Here is a 21,803-nt window from a genome sequence, read left to right as displayed (position 1 = left end):
TCGCGACGACAAATAGCGATTTTGTGTCGCTGATGTCGCACCACACTGACAACCGAATATCCCCTCGTTATATAGTTTAATTACAAATCTCCGCATGTGATTGGCGTCGAGTCGACGGTTTAAGCCCTAATAAACTGTAGATTACTTTTGGGTCATTACTGATGTGATCTAATTGTTGTTCTAGGAATCGGTGCGTTCCCGAGTGGCGATGGACTTCACTGGCTCGGTCGGCCGCATCGTCGACGATCCGAAGGAGGCGAAAGCCATCGCGGTGGCTGAGGGTTATTCGTGGAAGCGGCGCTGGCGGCCGACATGTCGGGTGCCCTCTTCGCAACAGATCGCAGGCATCGATTCGGGGGTTCACATCACACAGCCGTGGTTCCACAGCGGGATGAGTCGGGATCAGGCCACTGCGCTTGTCAACCGGCACGGCACTGTTGACGGGTAAGTTTAATTTAATCACTAGCAGTTACATTTAATCAGCGTGGATATTGCGCGTTCATGTTGTCATCGCCGCTTTATTCGTCGACTTTTAAACATTCATCGCCGCCTTCCGCTGACAACTTTGATATAATTTTCCTCCAAGCATGAGGTTTAGCGCAATATGAGCAAATGTATATTTCCGTTTAATATCTACCAAGCCACCTTTACCTAACAACCGGCTAGGCATAATTGAAACATTTATTATTCATGGGGAGTAACTTTAGCAAGCGTACGCGGCAGTTTCCAACTTTCAATTCGGCTGCTTTCCGCCGACCTCTGCCAACCAGCCAACCGCGGATTCAGATAAATATTAGGTTGACGCCGTTATTATTCTTCGCCCTCCTCTTCCCAGTTGGACGATCTCTTCAATCTCTTGACTGTTTGTTGTCAGTCGGTTCAACCCACACCTAATCTCTTCCGTGTTATTACATTTTTTGCTTTATTTCTGCATCAATCTTGCTTGTAATTGACGCGGCAAATCGGAACAAAGCATGAATAGAAAATACATAACTGAACAGCACCAGTCGCATGCGTACCGACCGATGTAGAGAAGGTATAATTCGAGACGTGAACTAGTTACCTTAAAGATAATTGCCGTGAAACTTAAAAACGTATAATTATCCTAGTCACAGTCGGCAAAGCGAGATCTCAGAGATTTCGCTTCGCACCGGCGCTTGGCTTTTATGACCGACGTATGCAGGAAAATAAAACCTCTGCCTAGTAACAGCGCGCAAATGCGACCACGAGTTTCACGAGTTTGAAGCGCGTTGGCAGTAAACTCGGTTCAATTCATTCAGCGCATTGTTAAATGAAAGAGGTGTGTTCGAATCCCGACTTTGCAAACTAAAATTTCTTTTCTACTTCTTCGTGCCTTTGCATTTGATCACGATTGAGCACATCACGCTAGTCTGCTTAAGTAATTTCTATAGGGTGATGTGGGGCGCGTGCGTACACGACTGGTGTTTATTCTAATTTAAATTTAAAATGTGTTCTGCTTTTATTACATTTCAATGTTTAAGTATATATTATATTAAGTATATTTTTGTTGTTGTAGGGTATTCTTAGTACGGGAAAGTCGATCAAATCCAGGAGCGTTCGTCCTGACGTACAAATTTGGAGGCAAAGTATACCACGCACAGATAACACCCATTTTGGACCAGGTGCGTGACGCTCACGTCTTCTCGCTGGACAGCGGCGTGACGAAGTTCTACGACTTGCTGCAGCTCGTAGAATTCTACCAGCTAAACGCCGGCTGCCTGCCGACTCGGCTCACCCATTACGTCGTCCAGAGTACAAACATCATCAACAACCCGACGAACAACACGAACGGTATCTAACGGAGCGCTCCGGATATCAGTCGACTTCATGACATTTCATACATCTAGCAAAGTAGCAACTGCAAGACAGCACAACTCAAAAGGAGAGAGATATCATTGATGAAAATAAAATTTAAGTGTGCGCCAACCAAATAAATAATTCTACGACCAGTGGATTGGTGCGCGCTAGTTACTCGTGCACTGATTTGATAGGCTAACAAATTGCAAACAAACGGACTTTTATGAAAATTGATACAACTACATAAATATTAATTATAACGCTATTGATTTTATTTTTTTACGATTTTTCTGCGAGCGATGCGAGACGGGGTGCAGCGAAGGAGATGTGACTAATGTTGAAACAGTCCAGTCAATAAAAGTAAGACGAACGTGATAATTATCGTGTACTACTGTAAATTTAATTAATAGCTAGGTACCGTGAATAGATATATTAGGAGACTGTTTATTTAATTGGAGGATTTCGCTGCGAATACGATTGATTCTTAATCGGTCTATTTAGCGCATTATTGTTATCGGTGAGAAACATTGTCCAGTAATTATGTACACAGTAATTATTACCATTCGATGGGTCAGCGCAGGAAGCAATTGAGGCGAGCTATTTCGAATGAAGTTGCGGTTGCAGAAAAAGAAGGCACCGCATTAAATGGATTATTTATTTATTACTTATTTTTATTTACCTTCTTCTCTTTGTTCTTTTGAAAAAGAAACTTCAGTATTATCTCTTCATAATATGAAAAAATAATGAAACAGGGTGTTTTTTAACAAAATAATGATTAACCATGATGACGATGATTATGAAGACGGTGTTGATCATTTGATAATCTCGAAGTGTAATTTTGTTTTTATATATATTAACCTTATTATCATTATAAGTGATTAATTAACTATTGAATTCATTTGTTTGTTTGTTCGTAATTGTAGAGCAAAGGCTGTGGATTAAACATTTGATTGTACAAGTTTTCTCGTGCGAGAGGGGAGGAAAAACGAAACAAACTGAATAATTTGATTAATTATATACATATGACGCGTATACCGACTAATTGGAGAAATTGTCCTGGCACTGAAATTCAAATCTGCAACAGGGATATCGAATAACAGACTGTCACAGCAAATCAAAGAGAAAACGCAAACGCGACAACCGAGATCTACGATTTACGATTCCAACAATTGATATTTTATAGAGAAACAATTTATACCGCGACATTAAGCTAGTCTTTGTTGCCAGGACGCTCAGAAATCGTATTAAAAATCACTATAAAGGAAGGGCACATGAAAATAAATAATCATCACTCAATACCAAATAATAATGATAGAAATTACAATTACATGTAATTATGAACGAAAAACCAAACCAACTCAAATTGCAAAGCAAAATTTATTTATATCTATGAATGTATTAAGTTGGAAACTATTTCAATAAAGCAATATGTCTTTTCTACAAAAAATGAATGAAACAAAAACCAATTTGTTCTATTTTTAATTCGATTTCTATTAAGTTGTAGTAGATGTGATAAATAATTTTAGAATTTTGTATAAAAGGAGAAAATAACTGAGAGTGCATATGTATTCTGTAGGGAACAAACCGAAAACCGACCGAATTGAATTGAATGGAATTAATGCTTAAACTGAATTCAAACTTATTTCTAAGAGAATTATTTTGTTCAAATGTAGATTTTTTAAGGTGCATTAAATTATTGTTTATGTAACACTACTAATCATAATTTATGGTCAATTTCTGATCGACATTTATTTATTCAATATTCTTTGCGCCAACATCATTTTCAGTTTGATCAGTGTAACAAAATACACTGTTGTCTCTATGCCAATTGCCTGTATAAATACATAATATGTAAGATGTATGTAAAATCTTCAATTGCTGGAAAATTTAGAATTTAGCTACAAACCACACATTAAAAATTTATTTGTTTCAAATGCATATTCAAGACATGAAAGTAAGCTGTATGTATCAAGTCCAATAAAAAGAATTAATTTATGGCAATTAAACATTTTTTTGCTTGAATTATTTTCAAATAAATTTATATTGTTTATTTGTTCCTTGTGCATATTGATTTTATCAACCATCCCATGTTTAAAATGAAATGGAAGTCCAATTTTTGCTGCGCTATCTTTTGCCGGAAAGTAAAAATTCGAAGATTCTGTGTGCCCATGCGCATTAAAACCGGCATTTGCCGCTCAACAGTGTGGCCAACTTTGGTAAATTCAAGTACCCTCCTAGTTAAATTCACACTAATTTACTGCGTTGATTACAAAATTTTGTTCTATTATATATATTGTTATAAAAGAAATTACTGTATTTTTAATGCTTATAAAGATGCAACAGCATGATTTAATTTATGATACATTTAAAAAACCTCACCATAAGTAACTAAATTTGACCTTGAGCACATATGCTACTAGGCGATTAGTATAATAAATAAATTGAAAAACAATAGTTTTACGAGAGGGTGAGTATTAATAAGAGTCAATTTAAGCTCTTTACACTCACGTTGTTAAACGATACCATAAACCATTGCAAATCAATGCAAGGTCTCGCCAGCACATCTACTGCTTTGACAAGCATATGCACTGACTAGCCATCGCTTTAATAAACAAATGCGATAATAAAGCAAGTTGTAGGTATTTAATTACATGCATCTTCAATCAACTTCATTCATGGTAATATGAACTTCATACATGGCAATGTCATATCTGAGTTATTAAACAAATTGGCAAAAAGTATTTGAATCTTTGTTTTAGTTTGACAACCAATTTTAAGAATCTGTCTTCACCTGGGTTTCCCCAGATTTCATGATGGGTAATAGTGCCACTCAACAAGATAGGTGTGACTCCTCCGACTCTGATTCACCGGATTTATCCAATTTGACACCGTTTTTGAGTAAGAATGTTACTTATATTTGATTTATGAGCGCAGAGAGGTGAATGCATATGTATACTTTTAGATATTCCACAACCACTGACTTCTTCTACTAGATCTGTGATGCAGTCATCTGATTTTAATGTCGATGCCGCAATTACATCAACTTCTCTTAACATAAAACTCATCACAACCCAGCAAAAATTGTTAATTTGTGAAAATCTTGATCAATATGAAAAGGTTAGTTTTATTGAATTTCGTTTATTGAATCTTTGATCTTGTTCAATGTGCAAGTTATTATTTATTTTTAGATCTCACTTGTTTATCTAGTGGCTAGTGATTACAAAACAGCCTCAGAAACAATGTTAAGGTTAATTAATAATGATTACATCTTTAACCAGTTTTTAACTGAGCAGTTAAAAAGTATCGACTCTACCAAAAAAATTATTGAAGCTTTATGTGTGATTCAAAACTATGAGGTGTTAAAACTACTTGATTATAAAAAATCTGAATTGCAAACAGATTTTTCTCCTTTAATTTATCACTGTGCAATTTATATTAATAAAGTGAGGAAATTGTGCTATAGAATAATGGAAAACCTCACAATGGATGAAGAGCAGGAATTACTCCAGGCAATTAAAGAAGATGTAGGGCATATGGGCATACCTTTTGCAGAATATCCTTATCTTGAAATGCAATTTGCCTACCTGTTTGAAAAGCAATATATTACTGATAATGATCTTTCAAACATAACCAATCTCTTTAAGGCTCTAGAAATGGATAAATATGTTGATATTCTTAATGCCAAAAAGAGACCATCAGCTAATATCCCAACACCAATGTCTTCTAGGCAAATGCAATCAACTGCTACTGACAAATCAACAGCTAATATGGGATCACCTAACACATCTGGAGCCACCCAGATGAGACCCAAGCAATCTGATTTAAATGAATCAGATGTGTATCCAATGGATGAAAACAACCCTGGTTTTGTTTTAATCATCGAAAATAATAATTTTTACGAAGAAGAAGACGAGCAATTTCAAGTAATAAGATTTATACAAATGTTACACCGATGTACATTTTTTACAATTTTATTTTAGGATTTAGTAATCCGAAGTAAAACGGCATTAGAAGTTCGGAAAGGCAGTGAACATGATTCAAGGCGTCTCAAAGACATTTTTGGCCGATTTGGCTTTGAGATTGAACATAAAACTGACTTAACTCATTTGCAAATGCTTGCCTTAATTAGGGAGGTTAGCCATAAAAGGGTGACTGAAAACCAGTCTAGTTTTATTCTTATAATGTTATCACACGGGCTACAAAGTAGGTTTCAGTTATTATTTAAGGTTGTGCATAAATATGTTCATACATAATTATTTTGTTTTTTAGATCAAATTATTGGATGTAACTGTGTTCCATTGAATGTAGATGACATCAAAAAAAATATAAACTCAAAGACTTTAGAAGGAAAACCTAAAATTCTAATATTCCAAGCCTGCCAAGGCAATGACATTTTGTCAGGTATGTGGTTTTAAAATAAGGAATGCCACGGCCCTTTACATTTAAGTAATTTAAATTAAGTGGGAATTTTGATTTTTCATATTGTGTTATTATTTTATAATATTTTATATTTTAGTCCAACCTGATGATATCTGCACAGACAGTCCAAGTCCTTTACTGTCCGCACAATACCCATGGCAAATGCATGTTTTAGAATTGCGATCTGCTGTGCCTGGTTTCGTGTCTTTCAGAAGCAAAACTTCCGGAAGTTTTATGATCCAAACATTGTGTGATGTTTTGGAAACTGACGATAACAAGTAAGATGACTATCAAAGCCACTAATTCAGACTCTAATTTTAATTTATATTGTGTAACTATAGGGAATCGTTCCATGATATCTGCACCAAAGTGAACCGGATTGTTAGTAAGAAATTGGTTCAATACGAGAACAACACAGTGAATATGCAACTAGTACCTTGCAGTTCAACTTTGATTTATAAATATATTCTTCCACCGTTGAAACCGGCTATGTAAACAGTGATATGTAATTGTGTGCTGTTTCTTTTTATTATTTTAAAGTAATATTTGGTAGATTGTTCAAACAGTAGGTATTTTTAATATTGTTTCGTCTCTTACACCTTCTCTTTTTCCTATGAATGCAGCTTTAATAATTTCAATTGCAGCTTCCACTGTGCGTTCGACGTCTTCCTTTTTTCCAATCAGTGGATTTACTTCTACTACATCTAATACCCTTAAACATCCGTGCTCGTTGACAGTCTCCATGATATGAATACCTTCTCGCAGGGACAACCCGCCTCTTACAGGCGTTCCAGTACTTGGTGCCTCCATGGGTTCCAATGAATCAATATCAAAACTCACATGCAACGATCGCTCACCTCGCGGGTTTATTTGATTCAACGCCATTGTGACAACAGTATCGATTCCGTACTTTTCAACATCACTAATTCCGAACGCAGTAATTCCCAGCTTGTCAATGATTAGTCGCTCATAGATGTCCACGCTTCTAAGTCCGATATAAGCAAGGTTCTTAGCTGGTATCGATTTTTGCAACCATTCGAGTGCTGGAAGTTTGGGCCAATATTTTCTTGTTTCAGTTGTCAGCAGAGAAACTGGCATACCATGCATATTTCCTGAATTAGATGTGGTGTTGATGTTTATGTCAGCATGCGCATCAATCCACAGCAATGCTACGTTGTTGAAAGCGAGCATGTGACCATGTACTGTCCCCAATGCAATGAAATGGTCTCCACCAAGGGTGCAACATACTTTACCTTCGCTCAAAATATCAAGGATAGTTTTGGACGTAGCCTTTGCCGTTTGTATGCAGGATTCAAATTGTTTGCAGTTGGTGATATTTGACACGTGTTGCACACTTGATATATTGACGTCGCCATAATCCTTCACATCAATGTTACCAAAGGTTTTCAACTTGTTTACCAGTCCCGCTTTTCGAAATGCCGCAGGTCCTTGACCTGGACCTAATTTATCTTGGCCGGATTCACACGGAATTCCAAGAATTCCTAGTTTGCAATTTTTACTTGTTGTATATTGACTATACCATCGTCGAAAACCGTGAAACAACATGTTACTCCACATGTTTTTTAGCATGAAGTGTTTACTACACAGTGCCATTTCTTATATATTCGTGGGTTTATTAAGTCGCAGATGATTGTTTGAGAGATATTTTTCCCATAAAACTAGGGTCAGCTTGATAAGATTTATTAAACAGTATGTTCTAGGCGAAATTTTTATAATCCGTACATGCTGCAAGTGCGTGTGAAATATGTTTACTGCAGTTAAATAGAAAGATTTACGCGTAAATATATTTATTACGCACACATTTTTGATTTCACTGGCTTTCTACAATTACAATTTTGTTAATAAGCCCAAATACAAGACCAAAATATTTTAAATTTATTTTAATAAGGAAAATATTTTAAAACATAGTCAAAATTCTGCGTCAATTAATTCCAAAACCACGCAAAACTGCTTTAATATATGTTGTAACGATGTATCTGTTAATATTTTAGTGCTAAGTCATTTTTGGTGAGCTTTTATTTAACAGTTTTGGAATAATATCCCTGAATCTGTTTTCAACTTAACTTGAAACCCTAAGAAAATATTAAATGCCCATTGGCAATTATACCGTTTGAAAGAACAAGCCGAATAACGGCTTTTGATTGGCACTGTTGTGCGTCGATATTGCGCCCAGTAACAACCAAAAATTGATACTTTTGGTTATAAAGTCAAAATTAATGAAATTATTACTTTATTAATTAATCTATGTAACATTTCAGTCAATCATTGTTGCGTCGTCCATAATAATATAATAACTACATTTATTTTGATTGCATTTAAACAATTATTGCGTGTATCTTTTAAACCTTAAATCAAATTATAGATAAGTTAATGTATACTCATATCATAAATAGAATGAATATGATGTACGGCTTGGCCGTCCGTATATAAAGTACCACGTTTTGGGTCTAAATACCCTGGATAAACTGGCGTTTTATAGGTGGAAGTAGAAAAACCATATTTTTGTCGCGTTCAGCGAACGTATCGCACAATACTGATAGTGACCTCGTGTTGCTGCTGTTGGCTGTGTGCAGTTCGCTGCACACGCAGTTCAATTCCGTCCATCGATTGGGACGCGCGTCTTCATCGTGACTAGTCCTGGCCCTCCAGGTCATAATTAAGTAAATTGATTTATATTCGTTAAGCAATCGACGATATATATTAGAAACGGACGTGACCGGGATTTTACAAGTGTGATTGTCCCCGCGTGTGTATCTGTTGATACACACATTGATATCGGGGATTACTTTACGGTTCTGTGCGGCGCGCGTGTATCCGTCGGCAATCGGTTATGTTTTCGCACATAAGAATAGCTTGGATTTATAATTAATTCGTGCAAGTAGACTGGATTTTAATTCTATTTGCTTCAGGTGATAGAAGAAGAGTTCTTTAATCGTATGAACTACATTCAGTCTCAGTAACCATAAATGGTCAGAAAGTACTTTTAAATCACTTTTAAACATCAGCAATTTTTGTCTTTTTTGGAAAGTTGCTGTGGAAAATGGTCTGTATCTCGTGTTTCCTTGACACGATTTTAATTCAGTTTACTTCAGGTGATAGAGGAAGAGTTATATAATGGCCTGAACTGCATTCAGACACCCTCAAGGGTCGCGAAGTGCCCTTAAATCACTCTCAAACTTCAGCAATTTTTGTCATTTTTGAAAAGTTGTGGGAGAAAATGGTTTGTATCTTGCATCTCCTCTACTGGATTTTAATTATCTTTTCTTTAGGTGCTAGAAGAAAAGATCTTTAATGGTATGAACTATATTCAATCACCATCAAGGGTCAGGAAGTGCCCTTAAATCACTCTCAACCTTCAGCAATTTTTGTCTTTTTTGAAAAGTTGTGGTGGAAAATGGTTTGTATCTCGTATTTCCTTCACTCGATTTTAATTCTGTTTACTTCAGGTGATAGAGAAAGAGTGTTTTAATGGTATGAACTGCATTCAGACACCATCAAAGGTCGGGAAGTGATTTTAAATCACTCTCAAACTTCAGCAATAATTGTCATTTTTGAAAAGTTGTGGTGGAAAATGGTTTGTATCTCGCGTTTCCTTGACTGGAGTTTAATTCTCTTTTCTTCAGGTGATAGAAGAAGAGTTCTTTGATCGTATGACCTATATTCAGTCACCATCAAGGGTCGGGAAATCCCCTTAAATACCTCACAAACTTCAACAATTTTTGTCATTTTTGAAAAGTTGTGGTGGAAAATGGTCGGTATTTCGAATTTCCTTGCTTGGGTTTTAATTCTGTTTACTTCAGGTGATAGGGAAAGAGTGTTTTAATGGTATGAACTGCATTCAGACACCATCAAAGGTCGGGAAGTGATTTTAAATCACTCTCAAACTTCAGCAATAATTGTCATTTTTGAAATGTTGCAGTGGAAAATGGACTGAATCTCGCGTTTCCTTGACTAGGTTTTAATTCTGTTTGCATCAGGAGATAGAAGAAGAGTTTCCTAATTGTATGAGCTACATTCAGTCACCCTCAAGGGTCGGAAAGTGCCCTTAAATCACTCTCAAACTTCAGCAAGTTTTGTCATTTTTTGAAGAGTTGCTGTGGAAAATGGTCTGTATTCCGTGTTTCCTTGACTGGATTTTAATTCTGTTTTCATCAGGTGATAGAAGAAGAATTCTTTAATCGTATGAACTATATTCAGTCACCATCAAGGGTCGGGAAATGCCCTTAACTCACTCTCCAACTTTAGCAATTTTTGTAATTTTTGAAAAGTTGCGATGGAAAATATTCTGTATCTCGCGCTTCCTTGACTGGATTTTAATTCTGTTCGCTGCATGTGATAGAGGAAGAGTTCTTTAATGGTACGAACTGCATTCAGTCACCCTCAAGGGTCGGGAAGTGCTCTTATAATACTTTCAAACTACAGCAATTTTTGTTATTTTTGAAAAGTTGTTGTGGAAAATGGTCCGTACCTCGCGTTTTCTTGACTGGATTTTAATTCTGTTTGCTTCAGGTAATAGAGGAAGAGTTCTTTAATGGTATGAACTATATTCAGTCATCGTGTAGGGTCGGGAAGTGCCCATAAATCACTCTCAAATTTCTCGCAATTCTCACGTTTTCCTGACTAATATTTTTTATTATCTGGAAGTATTAAAGCAATCTCCAATTATTTTTGTCATCTTCAAAATATTTTGGCCTTTGTCCGTCGGCATTCAGTTATCGTTTCGCATCGAAGAATAACTTGGATATATAATTAAATCCAGCAAATGAACAACTTTGATGCCCAGACTAGAAGTTTGTGAATGCATGAATGGAGTTGGCAATATCTATAGGTGAAATGGTGGAGATGCGAGTATTTCAAGGCAAGTTTTTACTACTTCCTAATTTGCTAGCTGACGATATTTTCCTATTAAAAAAAATGTATCTAATGTTGTCAATAAAACGCAATGTAAAATTATAGTTGTATGCATATTTCTTTGTGGTATGCCCTTGGTCGTTTTCAGTATTGACGTCTTAAGTTATATTGCATATAAATCTTATGCGCGTAGATTGAGTGGCCTGCGGCTTGTGTTGTTGTTTTTAAAGAGTTGAATAAAGTAAATACATAAATAGAAGAATCAAATATAAATGGTAAACTCACTCGGTGGTCGAGTGGGTACGTGCACCTGCTAGCATGCTGGCAGACACGGATCGAATCTCAGCTATGGAAGGCATTTTTCTCAAATATAAAAATATCAGGTAAAATTTGGGTTGCATATATGAATTGCAACGAAATATAAGAAAAATTGAAATACAAGTGGAGGCAATAAAAGAAGTATGAAAATAAATGGAGAACGGGAGAACAGAGAAATAGGAGAATGAGGGTAGCTAGAGAATAGGAGAAGATAGAAGGAAGAGAACAGAGAGTAAGTAGACTAGAGAAGAGAAGAGAGGTGGAAATAGAAGAAAGAGAACAGGGAAGGATCAGATTTTTAAATTTTTTGGCGCGTGTCGTTAGATCGCACACTGCTTCAATGTGTCCATTGCTCCCGGCCCATCCTACAGCTACGATGTCTCTGCGCTTCATCCCCGAAATACTCAGGCATATCAACAATTTTCATGGTGGGGGATCACCCCCAGAGAGAGGGAACTCCTTATAAGGACAATCCTTATAAGGTCTTGTTCAAATATTTCTAAATTTTAAGTCGGCTCAAGAGAGGCGACACTTAAAAATATTCTTACAAGTTCTGACCTGTAGCTGAAATGAAAGAAGGAGCACACAAGTCGCACAGGATACCTTAACAAATTTTATAGTGGGGATCATCCCCTGAGAGAGGGAACTCTCTTAGAGACCTGTTCCTGAAATGATAGAAGGGGTACACAAATCCAAGAAGTAAATATATCTTACTATTTATTTATTAACAACAGAATACAAGTTTATATTTTACAAGTCAACAGAATACATGTCGCCATATTGAAACAGGACTTACGACCTGCATAGCCGCGCACATGCCAGCAAGTACTACTTCATAAAGTATTACCGGCATAATGAAATTGGTAAATAGCCGCCAATTTTCTACGTGAAATGAAAATGTAAACAAATATACAGGGTGTTACAAAATAAAATTTTATGTACAAATAAAAAACTATAAACACTACAAACATCGCTCGTTTTCCCTCGACAATTGGGGAGAGTAATATACAAGATGTTTTAGAAAGAAAATTCAAAGCGCAAAGAGAAAAACCCTAAAAACAACTAATTGAAGCAAATTTTCACGGACACAAAGGAAAATGAATACACAGGGTGTACCAAAAAGAAAATTTCAAGTTCAAAACAGAGAACACTCAATACTCACCAATAAAGAGGATTTTCTACGTGCGGTTAGGAAAACTAATATACAGGGTGTTGCAAAAATTAGCAACTACACACTGAGTTAATATTCACAACATGAAGAGGGAAATTTACAAAGAAACAACAATTTCTAAATATAAACTCCCCAAAATTCATCGGGAAATTGAGCAAAAAGGTGCTATAAAAATAATACACATTTTAATATACCTATTGTATTTAAATGTATTATTTGATGATAATATCTACTGCATAAGATAACCGACGGGTGAAGCACCATCATAACTTGATAGAATATCCGGCGGAAAACATCCATATCAGCAGGCGACAAGCGACGGCGCGTAACAAAATAGTCGTTAAATACTTAAAAAATAACTATTCCCTTTTTAGATATACGCAAACTAGGAAAACGAAAAACTATTCACCGTACATGATTTTATTAGGTCAACTAGAAACTTCTTAATTTAAAGATGCTAACGAGTGCACTTCGATTAAAATCATTCACGTGTTCAGCGAAAACATAACCGAACCGACGGCCGACGGTAAAGTGAACGTGGTCGACCACATGAATATTGTCGTTTAAATAATTCTCACATCATTTTAAAAACCGTTTTGTAATAATTCAATCATGCATGTTATTTTTAGAAACGAGACTAGAAATTCTGATGAAAATGCAACCACGTGTTTGTAATATGCAAGATAATACAAGGAAAATTAATATCCCTCAATTTTAATAAGCAATTTAAGTTAAACTGCCTTAACTTTTCGTGAAAAAAATTAATTACACACATACCTAAGCATTGAAGAGGAGATTTTCTATCCTGGAATATATTCTATCAGAAACCTCGCGCGCAGATTAACGGATACTTATTTCGCACTTAAGAAGACTCTAACCGCCACAAATCATCACACAAAACACCCACACGTGCCCGTTGCAAATATTTTGCTGATGACCGAAAGAATGCACGACGATTACCAATTAAAACCTCAAAACGCGTGGCGGTTAGAGAGACACGCTCGCAGAACACGCGGTGAAACGCGGTAACACGCGTCAGTCGAACAAAAAAATCAAAATAAAATTTCACACTGTTGAAATAACTGATACACACGAAATATACCTACTTTTACTTTCAATATTTCTCGACATAAGAAAAGAACTTATTGGCTTTGGGATGTAATAAGATTGAGAAAAACAGGAATTTAATTTACCATTACAAATAGATAATTTAGTCTCTATAAAATAAGGCTGAGATAAAACAAATCGCTCGGCGATAAGTTAAATATGATATCTACCTACTAATATTTTAATAAAACAATTATCTCAAATATAATGGACATAAATGCGCAGAAATATACAGCACATGTTAAATAATTTCTATGTATCAGTGCAACACTCGTCGGTGTAAATTCGCTCAAGATAACAGTTGTTTACGTTCGCGAAGATGTTGAAAAATAAATATGGACAAAACTACATTCACCGAGTGTATCAAAAACGCGTGTTAATAAAATTGACATTAACTCCGAGTATTACAAAATATAAAATATAGGAATTTTCCTAGATATAACCGGTTTTCAACCGCATGTTTAAAAAAATACTAAAAAAACTTTCAAAAATGCACCTTGAAAAAGGACTCTTGGGCTATCATATAAAAAAGATATAACTAAAATATTGCAAAGGGTTCGCGAGACATGACCAGTTTTCCACCGGAAGTTTCGAAAAATAAGAGAAAAGAGCAAATTTTCGCGGCCATTTTCAGATAGTTGGGACTGCAATTCTCGAGATTTCAAGGGTGCATCTTGAAAAAAGACTCTTGCTCTATCACATAAAAAAGAAATAGCTAAAATATAGCAAAGGGTTCAGGAGATATGACCAGTTTACCACCATAAGTTTTGAAAAATGCTAGAAAAGAGCAAATTTTCGCGGCCATTTTGAGTCAGTTAGGACTAAAATTCGCGAGGTTTCAAGGATGAATCTTGAAAAAAGACTCTTGCTCTATCATATAAAAAAGAAATAAATAAAATGTGACAAAGGATTCGCGAGATATGACCAGCTTTCTACCGTAAGTTTTGAAAAATGCTAGAAAAGAGTAAATTTTCGCGGCCATTTTGAGACAGTTAGGACCGAAATTTGTGAGATTTCATTGGTGCATCTTGAAAAAGGACTCCTGCTCTATCATATAAAAAAGAAATAACTAAAATATTGCAAAAGGGTTCGCGAGATATCACCAGTTTTCCACCGGAAGTTTCGAAAAATACTAGAAAAGAGCAAACTTTCGCGGCCATTTTGAGACAGTTAGGACTGAAATTCGCGGGGTTTCAAGGATGCATCTTGAAAAAGGACTCTTGCTTTATCACATGAAGAAGGAATAGCTAAAATATTGCAAAGGGTTCGCGAGATATGGCCAGTTTTCCACCGTAAGTTTTGAAAATGCTTGAAAAGAGCAAACTTTCGCGGCCATTTTGAGACAGTTAGGACTAAAATTCGCGAGATTTCAAGAGTGCATCTTGAAAAAGGACTCTCGTTCTGTCACATAAGGAAGAAGTAGCTAAAATATTGCAAAGGGTTCGCGAGATATGACCAGTTTTCCACCGGAAGTTTTGAAAAAGGCTAGAAAAGAGCTAATTTCGCGGCCATTTTGAGACAGTTAGGACTAAAATTCGCGAGATTTCAAGGATGCATCTTGAAAAAGGACTCTTGCTTTATCATATAAAAAAGAAATAACTAAAATATTGTGAAGAATTCGCGAGATTTTCTATTTTCATTTTCTACGGCAAATTTTAAAAAATGTAAAGAACAAATTTTGGGGACGCGCATGTGAAACCAGATAAAAAAAATACAAAACTACGATTCGCAAACTTGAAGAAAAAATATAATTGAATTTTAAACTTACCAATGCAGAGCTCATGGCACTCAAGACTCGCCAAGCGCTGTATTTAAAAGAAAACAAATTGAAATATTTCATAAGATTTAATATTATGCTCATATTCACACATCGGAGAAAAAACTTGCAATATAATCTGTTCTGGCTGTAACAATGCTCTTATAGATCTTACTTACCCAAGTACTAATGGCCCTCTAATTGCAAGAAAAGCACCTGGCAGTGTCCATACAAAAATTGAATCTACTCGTAAACTCAACACTATTTAATCCGAAGATACGCGGCGACCAACACACGCCGACCGTTACTTGTTATTCGCAACGTATAGGCATTAAACGCACAATTAATCACTACCAAACACTGCAGATGCAAGTTACAACTAAATAGTCGATTGATGACCGACACAATACTGGCTGCAGTTCACCGATAGCGATTGCCGTAGCCAAACAAGCAACGTCGCGAGAGTTTATGATAAGACTACCTGCAGCCTGAACCCCGCAGGCAAAAGTAATAGATGCGCAAAGCCGGCGGCGCGTCGATGGCACGCGACCTTGTGCACGATTTGCAATAGACACATTATCTGCCATCAAAACTAAACTATGGTGCACCTACGTGCGTTGCATTCCGCTCGGCAAATGCGAGAAAACGTTGTATATAAACAAACGCAGATAACGGCATTGTGTGCCAAACGTTTTATAATAAACATAAAAATAAGCAGTATAAATTTATTTTATGATTTTTAGTTCATGGTAGTGCCATCTATGAATGACACAGACGGAATTGATTATTAAATGCAATAATAAATTAAAATTAGAATTTCGTATCAAATTTTCAATATTTCAGAAAAGAAACAAATTACGCACACGGACAATTGCTCACTATTTAATTTTTTTTAAAAATTTTTTTAACAATGAATATTAATTATGAAATAATTTATATACAAATATATAACAATTAAGAGGCCTCGCTTGCACGCTAATAGTGTTTGATTTTTCAAATAAACTATTTGTTCATTTATCTTAATTAATTAGCAATAAATATAACTCTTTGAAGTTTCACTTCTAGTATACTCACACATAATTTTTAATAATTACGTAAATAAATAACTAATATATGAATAATTGTAAATTTGCCAATCTCCTTAAATATTGCTTTATTATTCATTGTTTTTTAATAAATATAAAAAAAAATTATATTGTGAGCAATTGTCCGTGTGAGCAAAAGTCCTGTGAGCAATTGTCAATGTGAGGAAAAGCCATGTGAGCAACTGTCCATGTGCGCAGTTATGACTGTGGGCAGTTGTCTGTGAGCAGTTGTCGTGTGAGCGATCGTCTTGGGGGCAAAAGTCCGGGAACCAGTGGGGATCATCCCCTGAGAGAGGGAACTCTCTTAGAGACCTGTTCCTGAAATGACAGAAGCGGTACACAAACCAAAGTAGTCAATATATCTTACTATTTATTTATTATCAATAGAATACGGGTTATATTTTACAAGTCAGCAGAATACATGTCGCCTTATTGAAACAGGACTTACGACCAGCATAGCCGCGCACATGCAAGCATGTATTACTTCATAAAGTTCTACCAGAATAATAAACATAGTGAATAGCAAATTTTCTAGGTGATTGAAAAAGGGAAACAAATATACAGGGTGTTATAAAAGAAAATTTTAAGTACATATAAAAAACTATAAACACTACAAACATCGCTCGTTTTCCCTCGACAATCGGGGAAAGTAATATACAGGGTGTTTCAGAAAGAAAATTCAAAGCGCAAAGAGAAAAACCTTAAAAACAACTAATTGAAACAAAAGTTTCACGGACACAAAGGAAAATAAATATCCAAAAATGAATGTACCAAAAAGAAGTTCAAAACAGAGAGCACTCAATATTCACAAATAAAGAGGATTTTCTACGGGCTGTTAGGAAAACTAATATACAGGATGTTGCAAAAAACAAGAAACAACAATATTTTAATATAAAATCCCCGAAAATCATTGGGAAATTGAGCAAAAAGGTGCTATAAAAATAAAACACATTTTAATATACCTATTTGTATTTAAATGTATTATTTGATGACAACATCAACTGCATAAGATAAGCGACCACGGGTGAAGCATCATCATAAATTGATAGAATATCCGGCGGAAAACATCCATATCACTAGGCGACAAGCGATGGCGCGTAACAAAATAGTCGTTAAATACTTTAAAAATAACTATTCCCTTTTTATATATACGCAAACTACGAAAACGAAAAAGTATTCACCGTACATGATTTTATTACGTCAACTAAAAACTTCTTAATTTAAGGAATTTAACAAGTGCACTTCGATTGAAATCGTTCACATGTTCAGCGAAAACATAACCGAGCCGACGGCCGACGTTAAAGTGAACGTGGTCGACAACATGAATATTGTCGTTTTAATAATTCTCACATAATTTTAAAAACCGTGTTTGTAATAATTAAATCATGCATGTTATTTTCGGAAACGGGACTAGGAATTCTGATAAAAATGCAACCACGTGTTTGTAATTTGCAAGATAATACAAGAAAAATTAATATCCCTCAAATTTAATAAGCAATAGTTAAACCGCCTTAATTTTTCGTGAAAAAAAATTAATTATACACCTACCTAAGCATTGAAGAGGAGATGTTCTATCCTGGAATATATTCTATCAACAGAAACCTCGCGCGCAGATTAACGGATACTTATTTCGCACTTAAGAAGACTCTAACCGCCACAAATCATCACACAAAACACCCACACGTGCCCGTTGCAAATATTTTGCTGATGACCGAAAGAATACGAGTACACGACGATTAATCCAATTAAAACCTCAAAACGCATGGCGAATAAACAGACACATTCGCGGACCACGCGGTAAAACGACTGCCGTGTGCGCTGCGCGTAGCTATGTAAGCAACGACATCACGCGTCAATCGAACAAAAAAAGTTGTTTATGCACAAACGTACGGATAAACTCGTAGTCGAAAAGAGCAAACTAAAATTTCACAATATTGAAATAAACGGCATACAGAAAATCTACTTTTACTTTCAATATTTCTCGGCATAAGAAAAGAATTTATTGGCATCCCAAAGCCAAAGTCATAAGATTGAAAAAAACAAGAATTTAATTTACTATTACAAATAAATAATTTATTGTCTTCGTAGTTTACTGTATACCTTACGTGCTGCGTCATTTTTTTGAGCATTTTCGGATTATGGAAGTTTGGAAAATTCTCTATCAGGTAAAAATATAGAATAATTAAATTTCCTGGGCAAAAAGGTCCAAAAACAATTTATATTTTATGAATACGACTCACTTCTACTGCTACTTTTGTACGGCGCCCTGAATTGAGTCACTTATACCGCTGGTCTCATACGGTGCCCTGAATCGAGTCACTTGTACCGCTACCTTCGTACGGTGCCCAGAATGGGAGTCACTTCTACCGCTGCCCTTATTCGGTGCCCTGAATTGAGTCACTTCTACCGCTTCCTTTATACGGTGCCCGGAACACGAGTCACTTTTACTGCTAGTCTCGTACGGTGCTCAACGGCAACTTGTCGGTGCAACGACAAGAAATTCAAAATAGGAAAATTTTCAAAAACATCAAATTTACTTCAATTTTCAGGGGATAGACATGAAAATTAATATACAGGGTATAAACAGAAAAAGTGAAAATATTTAAACTCGAAAAACATCCATTTTAATTCAAATTTAGCCTGTTGGACTCTAATATGACGCAGAAAAACTTCAGGAAAGTCAATTAATTCTGAGAGACAGGATGTTGTTTACACTATGATTTTTAACTTTTTGAAAAATGCTTATTTTTAAAGGATGTTTTAGCGCACTTCAAAAGGGCTAAGAAGTTGAAAAGGTATTCATTGCATAGGGGAACTCTCCAACTAGTACATTGCAGTGAGATAGTTTGATAAAATCAATTAGTTTACGAGATACAGGGTGTTTTATTTTAGTAAATACGTCTGTATTTACAAGACGTCTTAATATGAACTTATTTTTACGTTATAGACAATGACGATTACGTTGTAAATTGTGTGTATAGATAGGGGAATTTTAACCAACCAACTAAATAGATTTCTGGTATAGGGTAAGTTTTGTTTGCGGGAGTTCCGATATAAGGGGTTTGTAGTGTTTTTATAATTTATTATTTTTTATATGTATTTATTTGTAATCATGTTTGTTATAGTCGGCTTACGAGTATATTCTTCCAAACTAAGCTTTGCCTCTTTTGAGAAGACAAACACTAGTAGCAATCAACCTGGCACACTTGTCTTTTTCATCTTTATTCTTGTCAACGCAAGCTGTAATCTTTGAGTCATCAGGCTTTCCAGGCATATTCATTTCCTTGACTTTGTCGACAATAAGTTGTCCCTGTGCGTCAATTGCATTGAACTTCTTTAAGACACATTCAGGAATGCACGCCTTATTTGGATCGTTCATTATTTTAGCAAAGTCTGGTCTTTGGCCTGGTGTAAATTGAGTTGCCACTTCTTCCCATCTGTTTCCTAGACATGTTCTCAGGTTTTCAAAAAACTTTCCCTTTGGTGGTCCATCAGGCAAAGCCTAAGAAATACAACGTTTAATGCTTATTAATATTATAGATGCAAAATTCGGTTAAAAAAATTGGAAACTTTCACAATGAAATAGCGCTAGACTGCATTATTATTAAATTATATTAAAATTAAAATGGTGAACCTTATTCTCAAAGTGGGCACATAATCGGTTCAAGAAACAACAAGCCGAAGTGGCGGGCAACGATTGGATATTTAATACATAGAATATTAAAATTTAACTTACATGCACGGATACGGTAGCAACTATCAGAACTGATACGAATATGAAGTTCCGCATGTTGAAAGTTATCTTGCAATGCTTGCAATGAACGAATGCTTTCAGATGCATTTTTGGTACAGTTTTATACTGAAAGGTGTAACACCCCACGCAAATTTAAATTTCAAAAACAAATTAATATGTTTGCTCATGTGTGAACATTTACAGCATCAATAATTATTTATTAGCAACGAGGGTCATATTATTATCATTACAAAAAAGAAAAACATGTATTGATCACGAAGGTCTCTATTCGGAGCAATATCAGTCACGCAAGTGTTCCTGTTGTATAAATCATCAATTTATTGTACACGTAATACCAATATATTTATTTTTAAATTGTATAATATTAACAATATAATCTATGATGACGTTTAGAAATCCTGTGTAAAACTTGGATAGTTACAAGTTATCTACACGTAATCAAATTTATTTATTTTATAATTATTCAAAGAATTTGAATTCAATTTATTTTTCATTATTTTAATGCAATATTTTGAGTCAAATGGTAAAAAATTCAAAGTAATGAAATTTCATGTACATGTCAATAATGATTGTACTTGAAGACATAAATTAAAAGTGACTGGTGCGCACAGAAGAAGCAAATATAAAATTGAATTACTATTGGCTTATGCTTGAAGAATAATAAGAATTTGTTATTCAATAGACTCATGCAAGCAAAGAATATTTAAATAGCCGCCTTCTTTCGAGTGATGCAGTGTTCATCAAGATTTGAACGAGAGCGGAACCGTTTAAAAACATGTAAGTATTATTATCGCAATTTTTACCATCAATAAAATCGAAGTGTGTGTTTTAGTGCTCTACAATGACTTATTCAAAAGTTTATTCAAGTCTTTTAATTTTTTTCGTTATTATTTTTGCTTGTAATTCGATTCGGTCGACTGCAGCGGCGACGTCCAATGTGCGTCCCAATGATAATTCTCATCGATTACATACTCGACCTTATCTGAGGCTGGCACAACGCCCACTTAGTCAGTATTCGCGACTGAAAGACGAATTCTTAGGTAATATTTGGATATTAATGAATATTGCGTGTTTCATGTTTTTGTGTGCTATATATTTAGATGACGACGAGTTGTTTGAACTGAACAAACGCCAAACCTCGGACGATTACGGGCATCTCAGATTTGGCAAGCGTGATGAGTTTGATGACTACGGCCATATGCGGTTTGGTCGAAGCGGACCCGACGCTACCAATTAATTATTATTATTATCATTATTGTAACTGATTATAAACACGTTAGAGGCTGGATATATAATGTGACAAAGAATTTACTGAACTGATGTAGACTATATTAAAATTAATAAATAAAAATGCAAATAAAGTTGGTTAGTTGATTACTTATATTGTAAATTAGGGGGTGAATTTATTTACTGAGGGTATTGACAACTGACCGTGTGGCCTAATGGATAAGGCGTCGGACTTCGGATCCGAAGATTGCAGGTTCGAGTCCTGTCACGGTCGCA

The 21,803-nt window shown here is 35.4% G+C and overlaps 3 protein-coding genes, 1 long non-coding RNA gene and 1 other non-coding gene across 12 annotated transcripts in view; 3 read left to right on the top strand and 2 right to left on the bottom strand.

Annotated features, from left to right (window-relative positions):
- LOC135795127 (growth factor receptor-bound protein 14-like) overlaps positions 1-3,824 on the top strand; it is a 77,718-nt gene extending 73,894 nt beyond the window's left edge. For all 5 annotated transcript variants that reach the window (XM_065306678.1, XM_065306677.1, XM_065306675.1 and 2 more), the window contains 2 exons: positions 185-444; positions 1,538-3,824. In XM_065306678.1, coding sequence (XP_065162750.1) covers positions 185-444; positions 1,538-1,820 — 543 coding nt within the window. In that variant the 3' untranslated portion in view covers positions 1,821-3,824. The remainder of the gene's footprint in view (positions 1-184; positions 445-1,537) is intronic.
- A 259-nt stretch (positions 3,825-4,083) lies between these two features.
- Dredd (Caspase-8 Dredd) lies at positions 4,084-6,802 on the top strand. Of its 3 annotated transcripts, none has more exons than XM_065307453.1 (8): positions 4,084-4,285; positions 4,578-4,716; positions 4,781-4,935; positions 5,007-5,741; positions 5,799-6,021; positions 6,088-6,219; positions 6,335-6,515; positions 6,579-6,802. In XM_065307453.1, exons 2-8 carry the CDS (start codon positions 4,629-4,631, stop codon positions 6,730-6,732), a joined length of 1,668 nt encoding a protein of 555 aa, XP_065163525.1. In that variant the 5' UTR covers positions 4,084-4,285; positions 4,578-4,628; the 3' UTR covers positions 6,733-6,802. The 3 variants fall into 3 exon arrangements, with proteins under 3 accessions (XP_065163525.1, XP_065163527.1, XP_065163526.1); XM_065307455.1 differs by lacking the exon at positions 4,084-4,285 and adding an exon at positions 4,292-4,453; XM_065307454.1 differs by lacking the exon at positions 4,084-4,285 and adding an exon at positions 4,292-4,496.
- Positions 6,742-7,952, bottom strand: arg (arginase). 2 transcript variants are annotated; one of them, XM_065307457.1, is made up of 2 exons: positions 7,491-7,952; positions 6,742-7,280 (listed from the first exon to the last, which is right to left on the bottom strand). In XM_065307457.1, the coding sequence occupies exons 1-2, from the start codon at positions 7,849-7,851 to the stop codon at positions 6,796-6,798; spliced, it is 846 nt and encodes a 281-aa protein (XP_065163529.1). In that variant the 5' UTR covers positions 7,852-7,952; the 3' UTR covers positions 6,742-6,795. The 2 variants fall into 2 exon arrangements, with proteins under 2 accessions (XP_065163529.1, XP_065163528.1); XM_065307456.1 differs by having other exon boundaries at positions 6,742-7,950.
- An 11,655-nt stretch (positions 7,953-19,607) lies between these two features.
- Positions 19,608-20,468, bottom strand: LOC135795128 (uncharacterized). The gene is made up of 2 exons (XR_010549029.1): positions 20,283-20,468; positions 19,608-20,048 (listed from the first exon to the last, which is right to left on the bottom strand). It is a non-coding gene; the product is annotated as an uncharacterized lncRNA (long non-coding RNA).
- A 1,260-nt stretch (positions 20,469-21,728) lies between these two features.
- Positions 21,729-21,801, top strand: TRNAR-UCG (transfer RNA arginine (anticodon UCG)). Its single transcript has one exon. It is a non-coding gene; the product is annotated as a tRNA-Arg (tRNA).
- Positions 21,802-21,803: the final 2 nt, after the last annotated feature.

This window comes from Atheta coriaria, unplaced genomic scaffold, assembly GCF_025399875.1.
Source record: "Atheta coriaria isolate IRGN ID8LTWV9N9 unplaced genomic scaffold, Caltech_Dcor_3.1 hic_scaffold_7_pilon, whole genome shotgun sequence".
Lineage (NCBI taxonomy): Eukaryota > Metazoa > Arthropoda > Insecta > Coleoptera > Staphylinidae > Dalotia > Dalotia coriaria.
The sequence above is the reverse complement of the archived record's forward strand: the minus strand, read 5'-3'. Positions and strand labels throughout refer to the sequence as shown.